Consider the following 12886-nt stretch of genomic DNA (forward strand, 5'->3'; position numbering starts at 1 on the left):
GGAATTTTTTTATTCACTGCATTGCCTTATATATGTGGAGGAGTACATGCATGCACTGGTAGAAAGCTACATAAAAAGAACATTGAGGCAAACAAACATGCCACATTAAAAGCATGCACATTTCTGCACATGACTGAAAAGGTGGGGTGGAGAAGACAGATACAAAATGAACTGAGGTAGCAGAAAGCTGCTTCAAAGCATGCATGCCTCAAATTCAGACTTCAGTTGCGAAAATCTTGTTGAACGGCGACTCAAGAGCAGTGATACAAAGACAAACAATACAGGAACAACAGAGAAACAATGAAGGAAGAGATCCATCTCTAGATGGGAACTGAGAGTAAATGACTTCTCAGACAGGGATATTAAAAGAGGCAGAAAGGGAACTGGATACTTACCCACAGCTGATCATCCTGGCCTGCAGGACTTTTCTTTACAAATGCACCATAATATGTTGCAATATTCCTATGATGGGAATATTTCTTCAACATATTTATTTCCAGTTTGATTTCTTCTTCCTCATCCTTTTGATAAAAAAGAGGGGGGGGAATGAGAGGAAAACAAAGACCACAAGTATCAATAAGCAGAGCTTGGAAACATCACTTAGACTTTGGAACATAGGAAACTGCTTACTGAATCAGACCATTAGTTTGGCCACCCCAGTGTTGATATCCCTATCTAAGCTCCAGCCAAGCCTGATGCAGCTCAGCTTCTGAAACTGGATGAGACAGAGGTCCAAAACACACAAGAGAAATAATCCAGTTCGGGACATCTTTAACTGCCTTGGCTCAGTGCTTGGGAATCCTGGGAATTGTAGTTTGTAGCCCTAGAGCTCTCTGATAAAGAAGGCTAAATGTCTCAAATATCCCAGAATTCCCTTGCATTGAGTCAGAGGAGTTAAAGCGGTCTCAAACTGGATTATTTTTGCAGTGTGTTTTGGACCTGAGCACTCTGGAGTTTTAAGAGTTGCAGTTCCAAACTGTAACCTTTTCAGACTCTGATCAATAGGTAGGGATTATACAGGTTACTCAAATTCCTGATTTATGCCCAAAGAAACTTGCTTTTGCAAGCAAATCTCCCAAGATATGAACTGAAAGGTATATTCTGCAATAACTAAAGGTAGCTCTCCAGGGTTTCAGAGGGGAATCTTTGCCAGCTCTGTTTGGAGACTTAACCTGGGACCTTCTGCATACAAAGCATAGGCTCCACCTGACAGTCTTATCTCAGCCCAAAACATTATTTTAGGGCTAATAATACTGAGTTCCTTACAGGTATGTTCTGAGATGATAGCTGGAATGTTCTTGGTGTAACCAAGGCATATGCTAAGGCAATTGTGCAAGGAGATGTTTAGTACCTCTTTCCACAACTATTTCCATTGGGTTGCAGAGCAACAGCCAGAGGACTGCTAGGTACAGCTCTACCCATCAAATAGTGGTGGTTTTTTTTAGGGGAGGGGGGTACTTGGAAAATATGTTCCAGGCTGTTGTCCAGTTGTCCTCCTGGACATCCAAATAAATATGTTGGCTGAGCTTTCCACTCTGTAAGCATCAAGTAGGATCACAGTCACTATAGGTAACATATTTGAACGATATTTGAAATGAACTTGTATGAAGGGTATTATTAGATTGCAATATGAAGCTTTTAATCTGCATTCATTGTGACTGAGGAAGTCCAAAGCAATCAGGGACATGAGGCTTATGCACGGGTGCATCTGGCTGTCCTAATTATAAACTATTTCTCCCCAGCTCCACAGAAAGAAAGAAAAGAAGAAGAAGACTTTGATCTTTCCACAAGTGCCCTGCCCTTTTCATTCTGTCAGATAACAGGGGACATGTCTGGTGGGGGAGATACTTGAGAAAACCACACTGATTCTCAAAGCCTGCGCTGCAGACTAAAAGTTCCCATGCCACTCCCAGAAGCATGACACACCAAAGTGGCTCTTCCTGACAGATCTTCCCAGGATGATCCATCACAGCAGGGCTGCTGCCCCAGCAACTCGCAATAAAGCAGCTTGGGATCAAAGCTTAAGATAAAGGAGGACCCAGAATGGCTGAGCTGAAATGTTGCCGCAGCTCTTGGAACATACAGCAAAGGCTCTTCAGAGGACAAGGGCCTCAAAGTCTTTTTCATCAGTGATTTGCCACAAGACATCTGCTGAGATGGAAGTGCATTTGCAGAATCAAAGGGTTGCCTTGTTGGTCATTAGGACCAGGTTCAGAAGGCCTTGATCTGGGTCTTTCCACAATCTAGAAACATGGCCTTTTGAGTTGTGACATCCCATCTCTGGAACTCTCTTTCATCGAGGACCAACTGAAGATATTTTGCCTGAGGCAAAGGACTAGATGGCCCTTCCCTGCCCTCATTCTTGAATAGAAGCAAACTAGACAGGCACGTGAATCCTACTTCAGTGCTAGCAATGGGATAAGATCCTCCTCAACCCTAAGAAGGTTAAGAGGGACATGATAGGTTTTGTGGCACACAGCTTTGTCCTCAATGTTGGGCACCTTGAGGTAGTTGCCCTCCTTTGCTTAATAAACAGTTGGAAACTACTTGGGACTCCAGATGTTGTCACTTGAAAACCTCATGATTCCTTACTCTTAATTATATTGGTGAGGGCTGATATGAACTGCAGTCCAGAAACATCTGGAGGGACACATGTTGAATGGAAGTGCCAATGTTAGGGCTGGCCCTGAAGAAGGGCACAAGTGTTAGAGCACTTGCAACAATACAAAATGCTCTTATGGATAAAAAGAAACACCTACCAGAGCCTCCTGTTTCTTGACATGAGCAATCAGATATTTCTGGAAAGCCACAAGCAGGAAATGAGGTCAGAAGCCTCTCCTGCAGTCATTCATGAATGACTGATCCCTGGCTTCCTGCCTGCCTCCAATCTGGGAGGTAGCATATAGCCATTGCACCTAGTGGCCACTGAGTTATCCTTGACAGGTCTCTATCTACCACAACAATGCTTTTTAAAGTCATCAAGGATGATGGTAGCACCATTTTAAGGCACTAAATTCTACACATTCAAAGATATAGCTGTGTTAGTCTGAAGTATGTAGAATCAGCATGCAGAGAGATCTTGTAGCACCTTTGAGACTAAGGGGCTCTTCAGACTGGCCATTAAGGCCAGCCTGCGGGCAGAGTTGGCGCATCATGTCCACATGATGCACACCCCGACTCCACACACACACCCCGAGTGCTGTGATGCCGTGAGCATCATTTCCATTTCTATTAAAACTTTCCATTTGTATAGGCTTTTTTTAGTTCTGCAGTTACCCACCTTTTCAAAAGGTTCCCCACCATATCCCTACATGAGTCACTGTTCTGGCCAGAGCTTGGAAGAGTAACAACTCCCAGAATTCATCAGTCGCCATGGCCAAAAAAATAATAATAACATTTGCTTTGAGTCTGACTCACTAGAAAACATCTTCCTATGTTCAACTCAACAGGATTTTCTTCTGAGCAATCATGTGCCATGTGTCAGAATCATGGACTTATTTTATCTCCCAAGCCCTTTTTAGCTCAGCATAGATATGGCAGTCATATTCCTAAACAGGTCACTGTAAGAGCCTGGAATAGATACTTTTTGGACCACCACTCCCTGAACCTCCTAGGCTGGCTAGGGGAGCCTGGGAACTAGAGTTCAAAAAAGTAATTTTACTGAGCTCTGGAGAGAAGAGAATTTTCTATGCTATAATTACATTTAAAAAGAAATAAATAACAGAATGAATCCAGCCAATCAGAGACATTACTACTGGGCTAGATGAAGATTTGCTATACTTGACTATCTCATTCATCTCTGTGCTTTTGAACAATAATAACCACATCAATTCATAAGTGGGAAAATGGCAATTAAACACTCTACTCTTCTCTCTCTTTTTAAACTGGGGAATAAAAAGCAGTATTTGCACCTACAATTTATCCTCTCCTCTCTGGTGCCAGCATGCCTACAGTGGCCTAGATTTTGCAGAGCAAATGGCTGGGATATAAGGGACAAGGGATATTATGAGAACGCAGCAGGAGCTGCAGCAAACCAACAGGAAATCTTCCATTTGCTATCTCTGGAAACAGATAATCACTCAGAAATAAGCAGGAAGAAGCATCTTTACTTCATTATTATAGACCAGCAAAATATATACAACTAGCATCTTCAATTGCCATGCCCCAATTGTGCAGGTATGACTGAACACAAAACCAGGTGTCCCTAAAGGCACCCCCCCCCCCTTTTCCAAAAGGAAAGCACAGCACAAAGAACTGTATTTGTACAAGCAGATCATTTTCTCTCATAAATAAGCCATTATTTAACACTTGGGTGGATTATTTTGTCTATCCTCCTTGTAACTTCTATTATGACTGACTAGCAAACTGCCAGATCTGTTTATTGCATAGATGGCATCCTCACCTCCCACCACCTTTGCAGGGGGCTTCCAGTAAAGGCTGCACCACATAAGCGATGTACAGTTTTCTTTAACTTTCTTGCCACCAAGTTTCACCATCAAGCCCACAGTCAGGAAGAGCCCTGCCTTCTTGACCATTCCTAGATTTCACCTGGGAGGTGGACAGAGCCTGGAAAAGCTAGGTTTGGGGACTACAGCTCCCAGGGTCCACCAGCCAACACAATGTGTTGCTATACTGGCTAAGGGATTCTGGAAGCTGTACTCTAAAATTGTTTCCAAACGGGACACTTACAGGAGGGTTTTACTCTTTGTTCCACCACTGAAAATAAGAATGGCAGTCTCGTGAGTTCATTTGTTTTAAAGTGGTATATTTAGATCCTGAGTATCCTAAAGGCACCAGATCCTGTCTGATCATGGAAGCTAACTAGGTCCAGCCCTGGTTAGTACTAAGATAGCAGACTGCCAATGACTCTCAAGTGTTGAAGGCTATATTTCAAAGGAAGGAACTGGCAAAGTTGCCTTTGGGTAGTTGTTGCCTAGGAAAACCCTATGAAAATCATGGAGTTGCTATAAGTCAACAGGAGCTTTGAGGGTATGTGCACACACACACACACCTAAGTTCAGAAGTTCAGGTCCATCCATCCCCCGCCCTAACACACTGAAGCTGAAAACAACTTTACTCAAACACCACTGTCTTGGAGACTGTCTGTTTGCAAGAAACTTTCCTCAATGTCAGTAGCACTGTATATACTCTTCCTGCTTCAGCACTGAATCTTATTTCACTTAAGGCATATAGGAGTTTTTTCAAATGAAAAGAAAGTGAGGTCAGAACGCATTCATGTGAATTCGCTAGTTCAGTGAATTTATGTGAATTTGAATTGCATTCGAACTGACTTCCCATTGCCCGAAAATAGCTTGCCATTGCCCGAAATTGCATGTGGTAGTCTATCACGCAATAACGTGAAACCTCATGATTGCGTTCAGATTGCCATTGGATTATACTTCCAATTTTCCTTGTCTGATAAACATCATAGTCAGAAAAGACTCAAAGCTACAAACTAATCACTTTCCTGCTTTCTGTTCTCCCAGGGGGGCAATTTCATTGAAATCCATTTTTTAAAAAAACTATGGGCTAATGTACTTTTGACCTGCTGCACATGATTTTAGTCTTAGCCATTCAGTTAATGAACATTGTAGATAAGTAGGAATTTGAATCTACAGTCGGCCCTTCTTATACATGGATTTTTTATACACAGATTCAAGCATCTATGATTTTTGAAAATGTTCAAAAAAAGTATAAACTTCAAATATCAAACTTTGATTTTCCATTTTTAATAGGGGACACCATTTTGCTATGTCATTACATTTAAAGGGACTTACTTGAGCATACATGGATTTTGTTATACAGGGAAATCTTGGAACCAAACCCCAGCATATAACAAGGGTCCACTGTATGTATTTTTAGTCAGAGACTCTGGACATTATCACACACAGCTTTTAAACTGTCATTATTGTCATATAATAGCACCTTTGGCAATACTTATCACACAATGCCACTTCCAATGCACACAATGTCCCTTTCCAACTTGGCTATGTCTGCCAAGTGTGATTAGGGCATCCCTTTTCATTGATGAGGGAAACCCATCAATAGTTCTCAATCATGCAACAGTCCCAGTACTCCTCATGTGCAAAGCATCACTGCAGCAGCAGTTGCAATACTGATTGATTAATTAATTAAATTATTAAATTGCTTTAATTAATGAAAATATTGGCAGTCATGTGGTGTCACAGCCTCCTCTTCCTCCTCCCATCACTATTCCCAAGCAATCTGATTTCCTTTTTTTGTATTACTTTTATTTTCTTTTTTAAAACTTAAATCACATTAGCAGAACTGGAGAATTGTGTTTAAAAGGTACAAAAAAGAAAAGAAAAGAAAGGCATGATGGGTAAGGCATAGGGCAGGAGGCGAGGTTAAGCAGTCGTCCAGAAGGGAGTGTAATGGCAGCATCAGCCCCAGTTACATGACTGCGATGACGTGTGATAATGCCTGCTCTCAAAGTGGTATGTTTGTGTTTTTGTTGATTGTGTGATTGCTGCGAGAATGGGACTTATGTGATAAGATCCTCTATCCATTACACAGCACTGGCTCCCAGTAGGACTGAACAGCAGCATGGGAGAACTAGGAGGACCCCTGAGCTAGGGATTAAAAACACAAGCCAGTCACAATTTCCATTTTTCCTCCTTTGATTTTTGTTTCTTGAGTCAAGCTAGATGGAGTCTCAGGAAGCTGGAAGCTGCTTCTTTCACAAAACTTTTTTTTAAATTTACGTATTTTAAATGTCCCTTCAGAAAAGCCATCTCCTTGCTTACCTCAGTCACATTCATAACTTTGATTGCTGCTAGCTGCCCAGTCTTCACATGGCGACCCTGGAAAGGTGATAACAACAGAGTATAGATAAATAAGCATGTGATTCTGGCATCCAAATAATGATGAGTAATGACCTGTGTAAAAAGCACAGAATCGAACCAGTCATTTAAGCAGACATCATTATAAGCTGAGTTTTCAAAGCTGCTCAGTTGAATGAAAACAACTTGGACAGCACCTGATAGCAAATCAATATCAAACCGCTAGGGTGATATTCAGTGATCTTGATAGCATGAGCAGATAGTGGGAGGTGGACATCCCCGAAACCTATTTGGAAAATATAATACTGTATTCTGTATACAGAGACAACTTGGAGATATTACGCTAATAACACCATCACTAACCAACAAATATTTTATAGGTCTGTTCAGAAACCCTGTTCTGTCTGATACAGGTTTTGGGCTTGTTTAGTCCCCCCCCCCCATAAAAAAAAAAGCAGTAGCTCAGTGACAAAGCACTTGCTCTGCCTACAGAGAAGACGTCTGGCACAAGACCCGGCATCTAACACAAACCAAGCAGAGCAAAGACTATGCTGAGGGTTACTAACAAAATCCTTGTTCCCATAATAAGGGTATGAAATAAGGGTAGGAACATAGCAAAATCCTTGTTCCCATAATAAGGATATGAACTGGCCCCTTCAGTTTTCTGCATTGTTTGGAAGCAATCCACAATATTCTGGAGATGCATCTAGAAAGGACAATGGGAAGCTGCCAAGGGAAGGAAATGGCAAACTTTCAATTTGTGAATCTCTGGCCTCGTAGTAAACATCCCACCCCAAAGGTGGTACCCCAGCCATGTAATCGATACTGCTTGCCTTGTTTTCAACTTCAGAGGGAACAACCAGCACCAGTGGTGGTGCTGTCGAGTGGCACAGGGAACACATGTCTCATGATATGGCCAAAATATGACAGCCTGAGTTTGGTTTCCTTGGTCATCTTGATTTCCAGGGATATTTTACATTAGGACAAAGTTCTTATTTTAGGACAACATTTCTTTCTTTCTTTCTTTTTTAAAAATAACAATTCATAATTTAAATAATATAATTATGTTCTTTTTGCTTGCTGGGTATATTTGTGTGTACACATGCTGTATCTGTCACACACATCTCTAAGATTATACCACAGGGAAGCCATTGAAATCCACAAACACCTGGACAATTTCAACCGGAAAAAAGAAACCCTTAAAGTGAACTAAATTTGGCTACCAGTCCTGAGGAATAGCAAAATAAGGACTCAGCAAAAGCAAATGGGAAACCTTTCAGAGTCAGGGGCTTTCCCAGCAGATAATGATCACCAATTAGCAGACATTAACCCTCTTTTGCATTAGCCTCCCAGCCTGAGGCCTGCCATCAGCACAGAACAATCCACATGCAAATCACTCCTGCATTCCCAGGCTCACACAGTATATATACACCCACTTTTTCCAGGCAAACATTCTCTGAAGATGCCAGCCACAGATGCTGGCAAAATGTCAGGAAGAAACTTTTCTGGAACATGGCCACATAGCCCGAAAAACCCACAAAAAATTATACTTCACACATCTGAGGAAATGAATTGTAATCCATGAACGTCCATGTTATAATAAGGGCTGGTCTTAAAAGTGCCACACAAGTCTTCAAGGTTTCTTCCAATTTAAATTACACAACCTAAGCTGTTGTGTACAAAAAACCATGTGCCCTCTTGCTTCTCCTGTTATTGACTGCAGACCCCACAGATGTGAATGCTCTCCCAGACAGAAATATGCTATTGATTCCCATCCAGCTGACGTCAGTCACCTCAACTGTGCTTCCTTTTTACAGTTCTTGTTCCTCTGTGGGAGGCCATTGTTTGCAAATCTTTCCAGGCATTGAAAGCTACACAGTATAGCACAAAACACTTCCAGACAAGTTGGCACCCTAATTTAGCCTCCAGATTTTCTTGGAATGCAACCCTCTGTTGGTTTCTAGATTCACCTATTTCCCTAATTCATTGATAGAAAAGTATTATTTAATTCCCATCCACCCGTCTCTTCAATAAATTAACATATGCATCTGTTACCTATTAATAAATGAGATTATTAGGACTTTTAATAGGACTGCCCATTACAGGACTGATGCTGGAGGAATTATTCAGAAATTTCTTGTCAGAGGTTTCCGGTTTGTTTCAATTAATTAATGAGCCAAGGAAAAACTTCACACACACACACACACACAAGATTCAGCTGCAATAAATGTGTAATTTCTCATATCTTACACCATTTTAAACCAGAGCATATGATTAACATCACCCCTTGTGCCAGCTGGAGTGGGAAAATCCATTGCTTTGTGACATTCAATTAGCAGGGCTTTTTCACATTAAGAGTGCATGATGGGTTCATATTGTTCAGATAAATGCCCACCCCTTTCATTTAATCACTTTGTGAGAAAGATATATGAGGAAAAGAGGCAATATTACAAACTCCTTCTGGCAGGCCCTCCCTCTTTGTACATTCTCTGCTGTTGCTTTTAATTCACCAAGTAGAAATTAGAAAATGCACAGTCAAGGCAGAATATCCCGTTTTAGCAGATGAGCATACTTTTGGCCCCTGCTGTCCGGGAAAGCTGCCAGCAACACTGACCGTAGCTGATAACAGAGCCTTTAGTTCAGTGGAAGTAAAGCAGACCCAGCAAAGAAGCAGTCTGAGGGCAGGTCAAGAATACGAGCCGAAGTCAGGATTCCAGAGATTCCAACGTTCCGAAAGTCAAGCCGAAGTCAGGATACCGGGAAACAGCATAGTCAAACAGTCCAGGGTCAAAACAGCCAAGAGATAACGTAGTCCGGTCCGAGGTCAAGGTAACAGAGAATCTAGATACTAGGAGCTAGCAGCAATCACGCCGAGGGATCATGCAATAAACTCTAGCAACCAGCATTAGTCTCTCTCCCACTTAAGTAAGGGAAACTCTCCCTCGTGCCACCTGAGGCTGGTTGGCTGATTGCCTCTCGGCAATCCTCTGTGATCTGCGTCTGCAAGAACTCTCGGCTCTTCTCTCTTTGTAAGAAGGCACCTGCAGGCAAGCTTTGTCTCCAGATAACATCACCCCTCTGTGCCCGCTGGTGGGAAAAATCCATTGCTTTGTGACATTCAATTAGCAGGGCTTGTTCACATTAGAGTGCATGATGGGTTCATATGTTCAGATAAATCCCACCCCTTTCATTTAACAACTTGTGGAGAAAGATATGCTGAGGAAAAGAGGCAATATACAAACTCCTTCTGCATGCGCACTCCCTCTTTGTACATTCTCTCTGTTGCTTTAATTCACCAAGTAGAAATTGAAAATGCACCGTCAGCAGAATATCCCGTTTTAGCAGATGAGCATACTTTTGGCCCTCTGTCCGGAAAGCTGCCAGCACACTGACCGTAGCTGATAACAGAGCCTTTAGTTCAGTGGAAATAAAGCAAGACCCAGCAAAGAAGCAGTCGAGCCGGTCAGAAATACCGGCCGAAGTCAGGATTCCAGAGATTCCAACTGCCGAAAGTCAAGCCGAAGTCAGGATACCGGGAAACAGCTAGTCAAACAGTCCAGGGTCAAAACAAGCCAGAGATAACGTAGTCCGGTCCGGGTCAAGGTACAGAGAATCTACATGGCTCGTAGAGTAATCGTCCGGGGTAAGAAAACCTTCGAGCAAAGCATGAGGCCTAATGGGAAACCCATGCCGTGCACCGAGTCGACCCGAGGGATTGCTATGATTCGCCAATCTAACGACTACATCCTGCTAGACTAGACATGCGTCTGCAATACTCTGCCTTTTCTCTCTCACTTAAGTAAGGGAAACTCCACTCGTGCCACCTGAGGCTGGTTGGCTGATTGCCTCTCGGCAATCCTCTGTGATCTGCTCTGCAAGAACTCTCGGCTCTTCTCTCTTTGTAAGAAGCCTGCAGGCAGCTTTGTCTCCAGACTCACCGAGCTGTGTACAGGAGCCTCTTGTGGCACTAGGACCTTTTGTAACCTCCTCCTCTGGGACTGGAGGTCACAGCTGGCCTGGCAGGGCAGGAACAGCACCTGGCTTGCCTCAATCAGCCCTTGCTCTGGAGGAGGCTCATCCTCCTCCTCTCCTCCGAGAGCTGATCTTGGCTGGCCATGACCTGCTGTGTTCTGACACATTGCCCCACCGAGCTCCACACATGCTTGGGCCTTGTAGTGAGAGCAACAGAGCTTCCAATATCACATTCCCCTTACCCTCCATAAAATTAATTCTCCAACGTCCATTTGTACGGGCCCCAGAAATTAATAATCTGTTTTTTAACATGTTCTGGTTTTCTCTGTTCTCCTCACACTTTTTCCATTTTAGTCCTCAGCTTACTTCAGTGAGTACAATTTGAGGTCGAGTCGCACAAGAAGGAATACTCTGGGAGCTGCTCAAAGTATCCTGTCCCCAAAAACTGTCCCAACATCCTCCTTATCTTGGGCACTCTGTTGCAACACCAGGCAGCTGTCACATGCATTTCTCACTGTGCTGCCCAGTGCTGCCACAAGTCACTCATTCTGTGGTAGAATGAGGCACCAGCATTGACCACATGGCTGGGGTGTTTGGAGGTGCTTTGATTTGTAGTTCCTGCATGGAGGGGGGGTGGACGGGATGGCCCTGGGGTCTCTTACAACTCTATGATTTTATTTCTCTACAACAAGAAATAGAGGCAAGATACTCCCCCTCCACTCCTGCTATCACTGAGTAACTGAGTGCAAATGACTTTTGCACTTTGAACTCATTTTGCAGCCATCAAGTGAGCCAAAGATAAAGGCTGAAGAGAAAGGAGGAGAGAGAACTGGGATGTTTTTAAAACTGCTTGAAAAAGTGGGACAAGAGAGGATTCAATCAGGACTGTCACAGCCAAAACAGAACATTCGGAGGTACTATATCAAGTGGCTTCTCTCAGTGACAAATTGTGTGGGAGGGAGCTGAAGTATCTATCAGTATGATTAAGAACACCAAGTTTTTGAAACTTCTTATTCCCAAATCTCAACAATTAATTTAGCAAAGAAACAGCAAGTGAGGTCGCTAAGAACCCTTCAAGCAAATCGCCTACTTGTTGACAAAAACAAAAGGAGGCTGCTCATTCTGCAAACCAATGTTGGCCACATTTCTCCATCACCATTGTGCCAAAGGCACATCACGGCTCACACTTTGGTTGTGAGAGAGGGTGAATCTGGTTGTTGACAATTTTTTTAATACTAATGAGGTTGGCATTTAAAAAAGGGATGTGACCATTGTACAAAAAACAATCAAAACCAATCAAGAACAATGGGGAAAAAAGGACAGATCTTACCACCAGCCTGACTAAATTCAATGTTAGATCATGGCAACAGCAACATGGGGAGGAATTTTCTCCCACTATTAATTTGTTTTTGACCCCGCTTTGTGCAGGCAGTTACATTGACCACACTGAAGATGAAAAAAATTGAAGAAAGAAGAATTTACACTGTGATGTTTAAAAAACACACCCTTGGTTATGCCTTTTTCTCCTCCACAATAGGCATAGGAGCAGACAGGCTTGCTTTACATAGGGGTGAAGGATTCATGTCATATTGAAATAGTTAAATGAGCCATTACATACCATGAGGTCTTTCCAAAAATCTGATGAATTACAACACTAGCATCCCCTCTCACACACCCTGGCATTCTATGATATAGGTATAAATCAGCGTAGCTTTAGAATTGTGCAGGAACTTTATCGCACACCTTTCCCCCCCCCTGTTATGGGAACTGGAAGGGGACTCTCCAGGGCCATGCGTGACCTGCAAAACCCAGATTTTATATCCACAGTAAATTCCTCAAAAGGGGCCCCGTTCCATTCTCCGCCGCCAGCCATCCCTGTTCAGTAGAGAGCCAAGTTTTTAGAACTACTGATCTAATTGAAAACATGTCCTATGATCTAAACCCTCCTTTTTAGCCATCCCTGGTCTTCATTTCATTTTTAAAAAAGCCAGTCAGTAGATATGGAAATTCAGCTAAACAATCTGAATTCTTGCAGAGAAATATCAGCTGAATGGGCAGTGCAAGAAAAACATTAATATGTATTAGCAAGCCAGATCTATATGGCTAACTGG

At 42.7% G+C, this 12886-nt stretch overlaps 1 protein-coding gene across 1 annotated transcript in view; it reads right to left on the reverse strand.

Moving 5' to 3' along the window:
- Positions 1 to 12886, reverse strand: part of LOC121936852 (mitogen-activated protein kinase kinase kinase kinase 4-like) — a 107961-nt gene that overhangs the window by 69832 nt on the left and 25243 nt on the right. The window contains exons 3-4 of the mRNA XM_042479505.1: positions 6768 to 6824; positions 396 to 521 (exon numbers count right to left, since the gene is read on the reverse strand). Coding sequence (XP_042335439.1) covers positions 396 to 521; positions 6768 to 6824 — 183 coding nt within the window. The remainder of the gene's footprint in view (positions 1 to 395; positions 522 to 6767; positions 6825 to 12886) is intronic.

The sequence above is a fragment of the Sceloporus undulatus genome, chromosome 7 (genome assembly GCF_019175285.1).
Source record: "Sceloporus undulatus isolate JIND9_A2432 ecotype Alabama chromosome 7, SceUnd_v1.1, whole genome shotgun sequence".
Classification (NCBI taxonomy): domain Eukaryota; kingdom Metazoa; phylum Chordata; class Lepidosauria; order Squamata; family Phrynosomatidae; genus Sceloporus; species Sceloporus undulatus.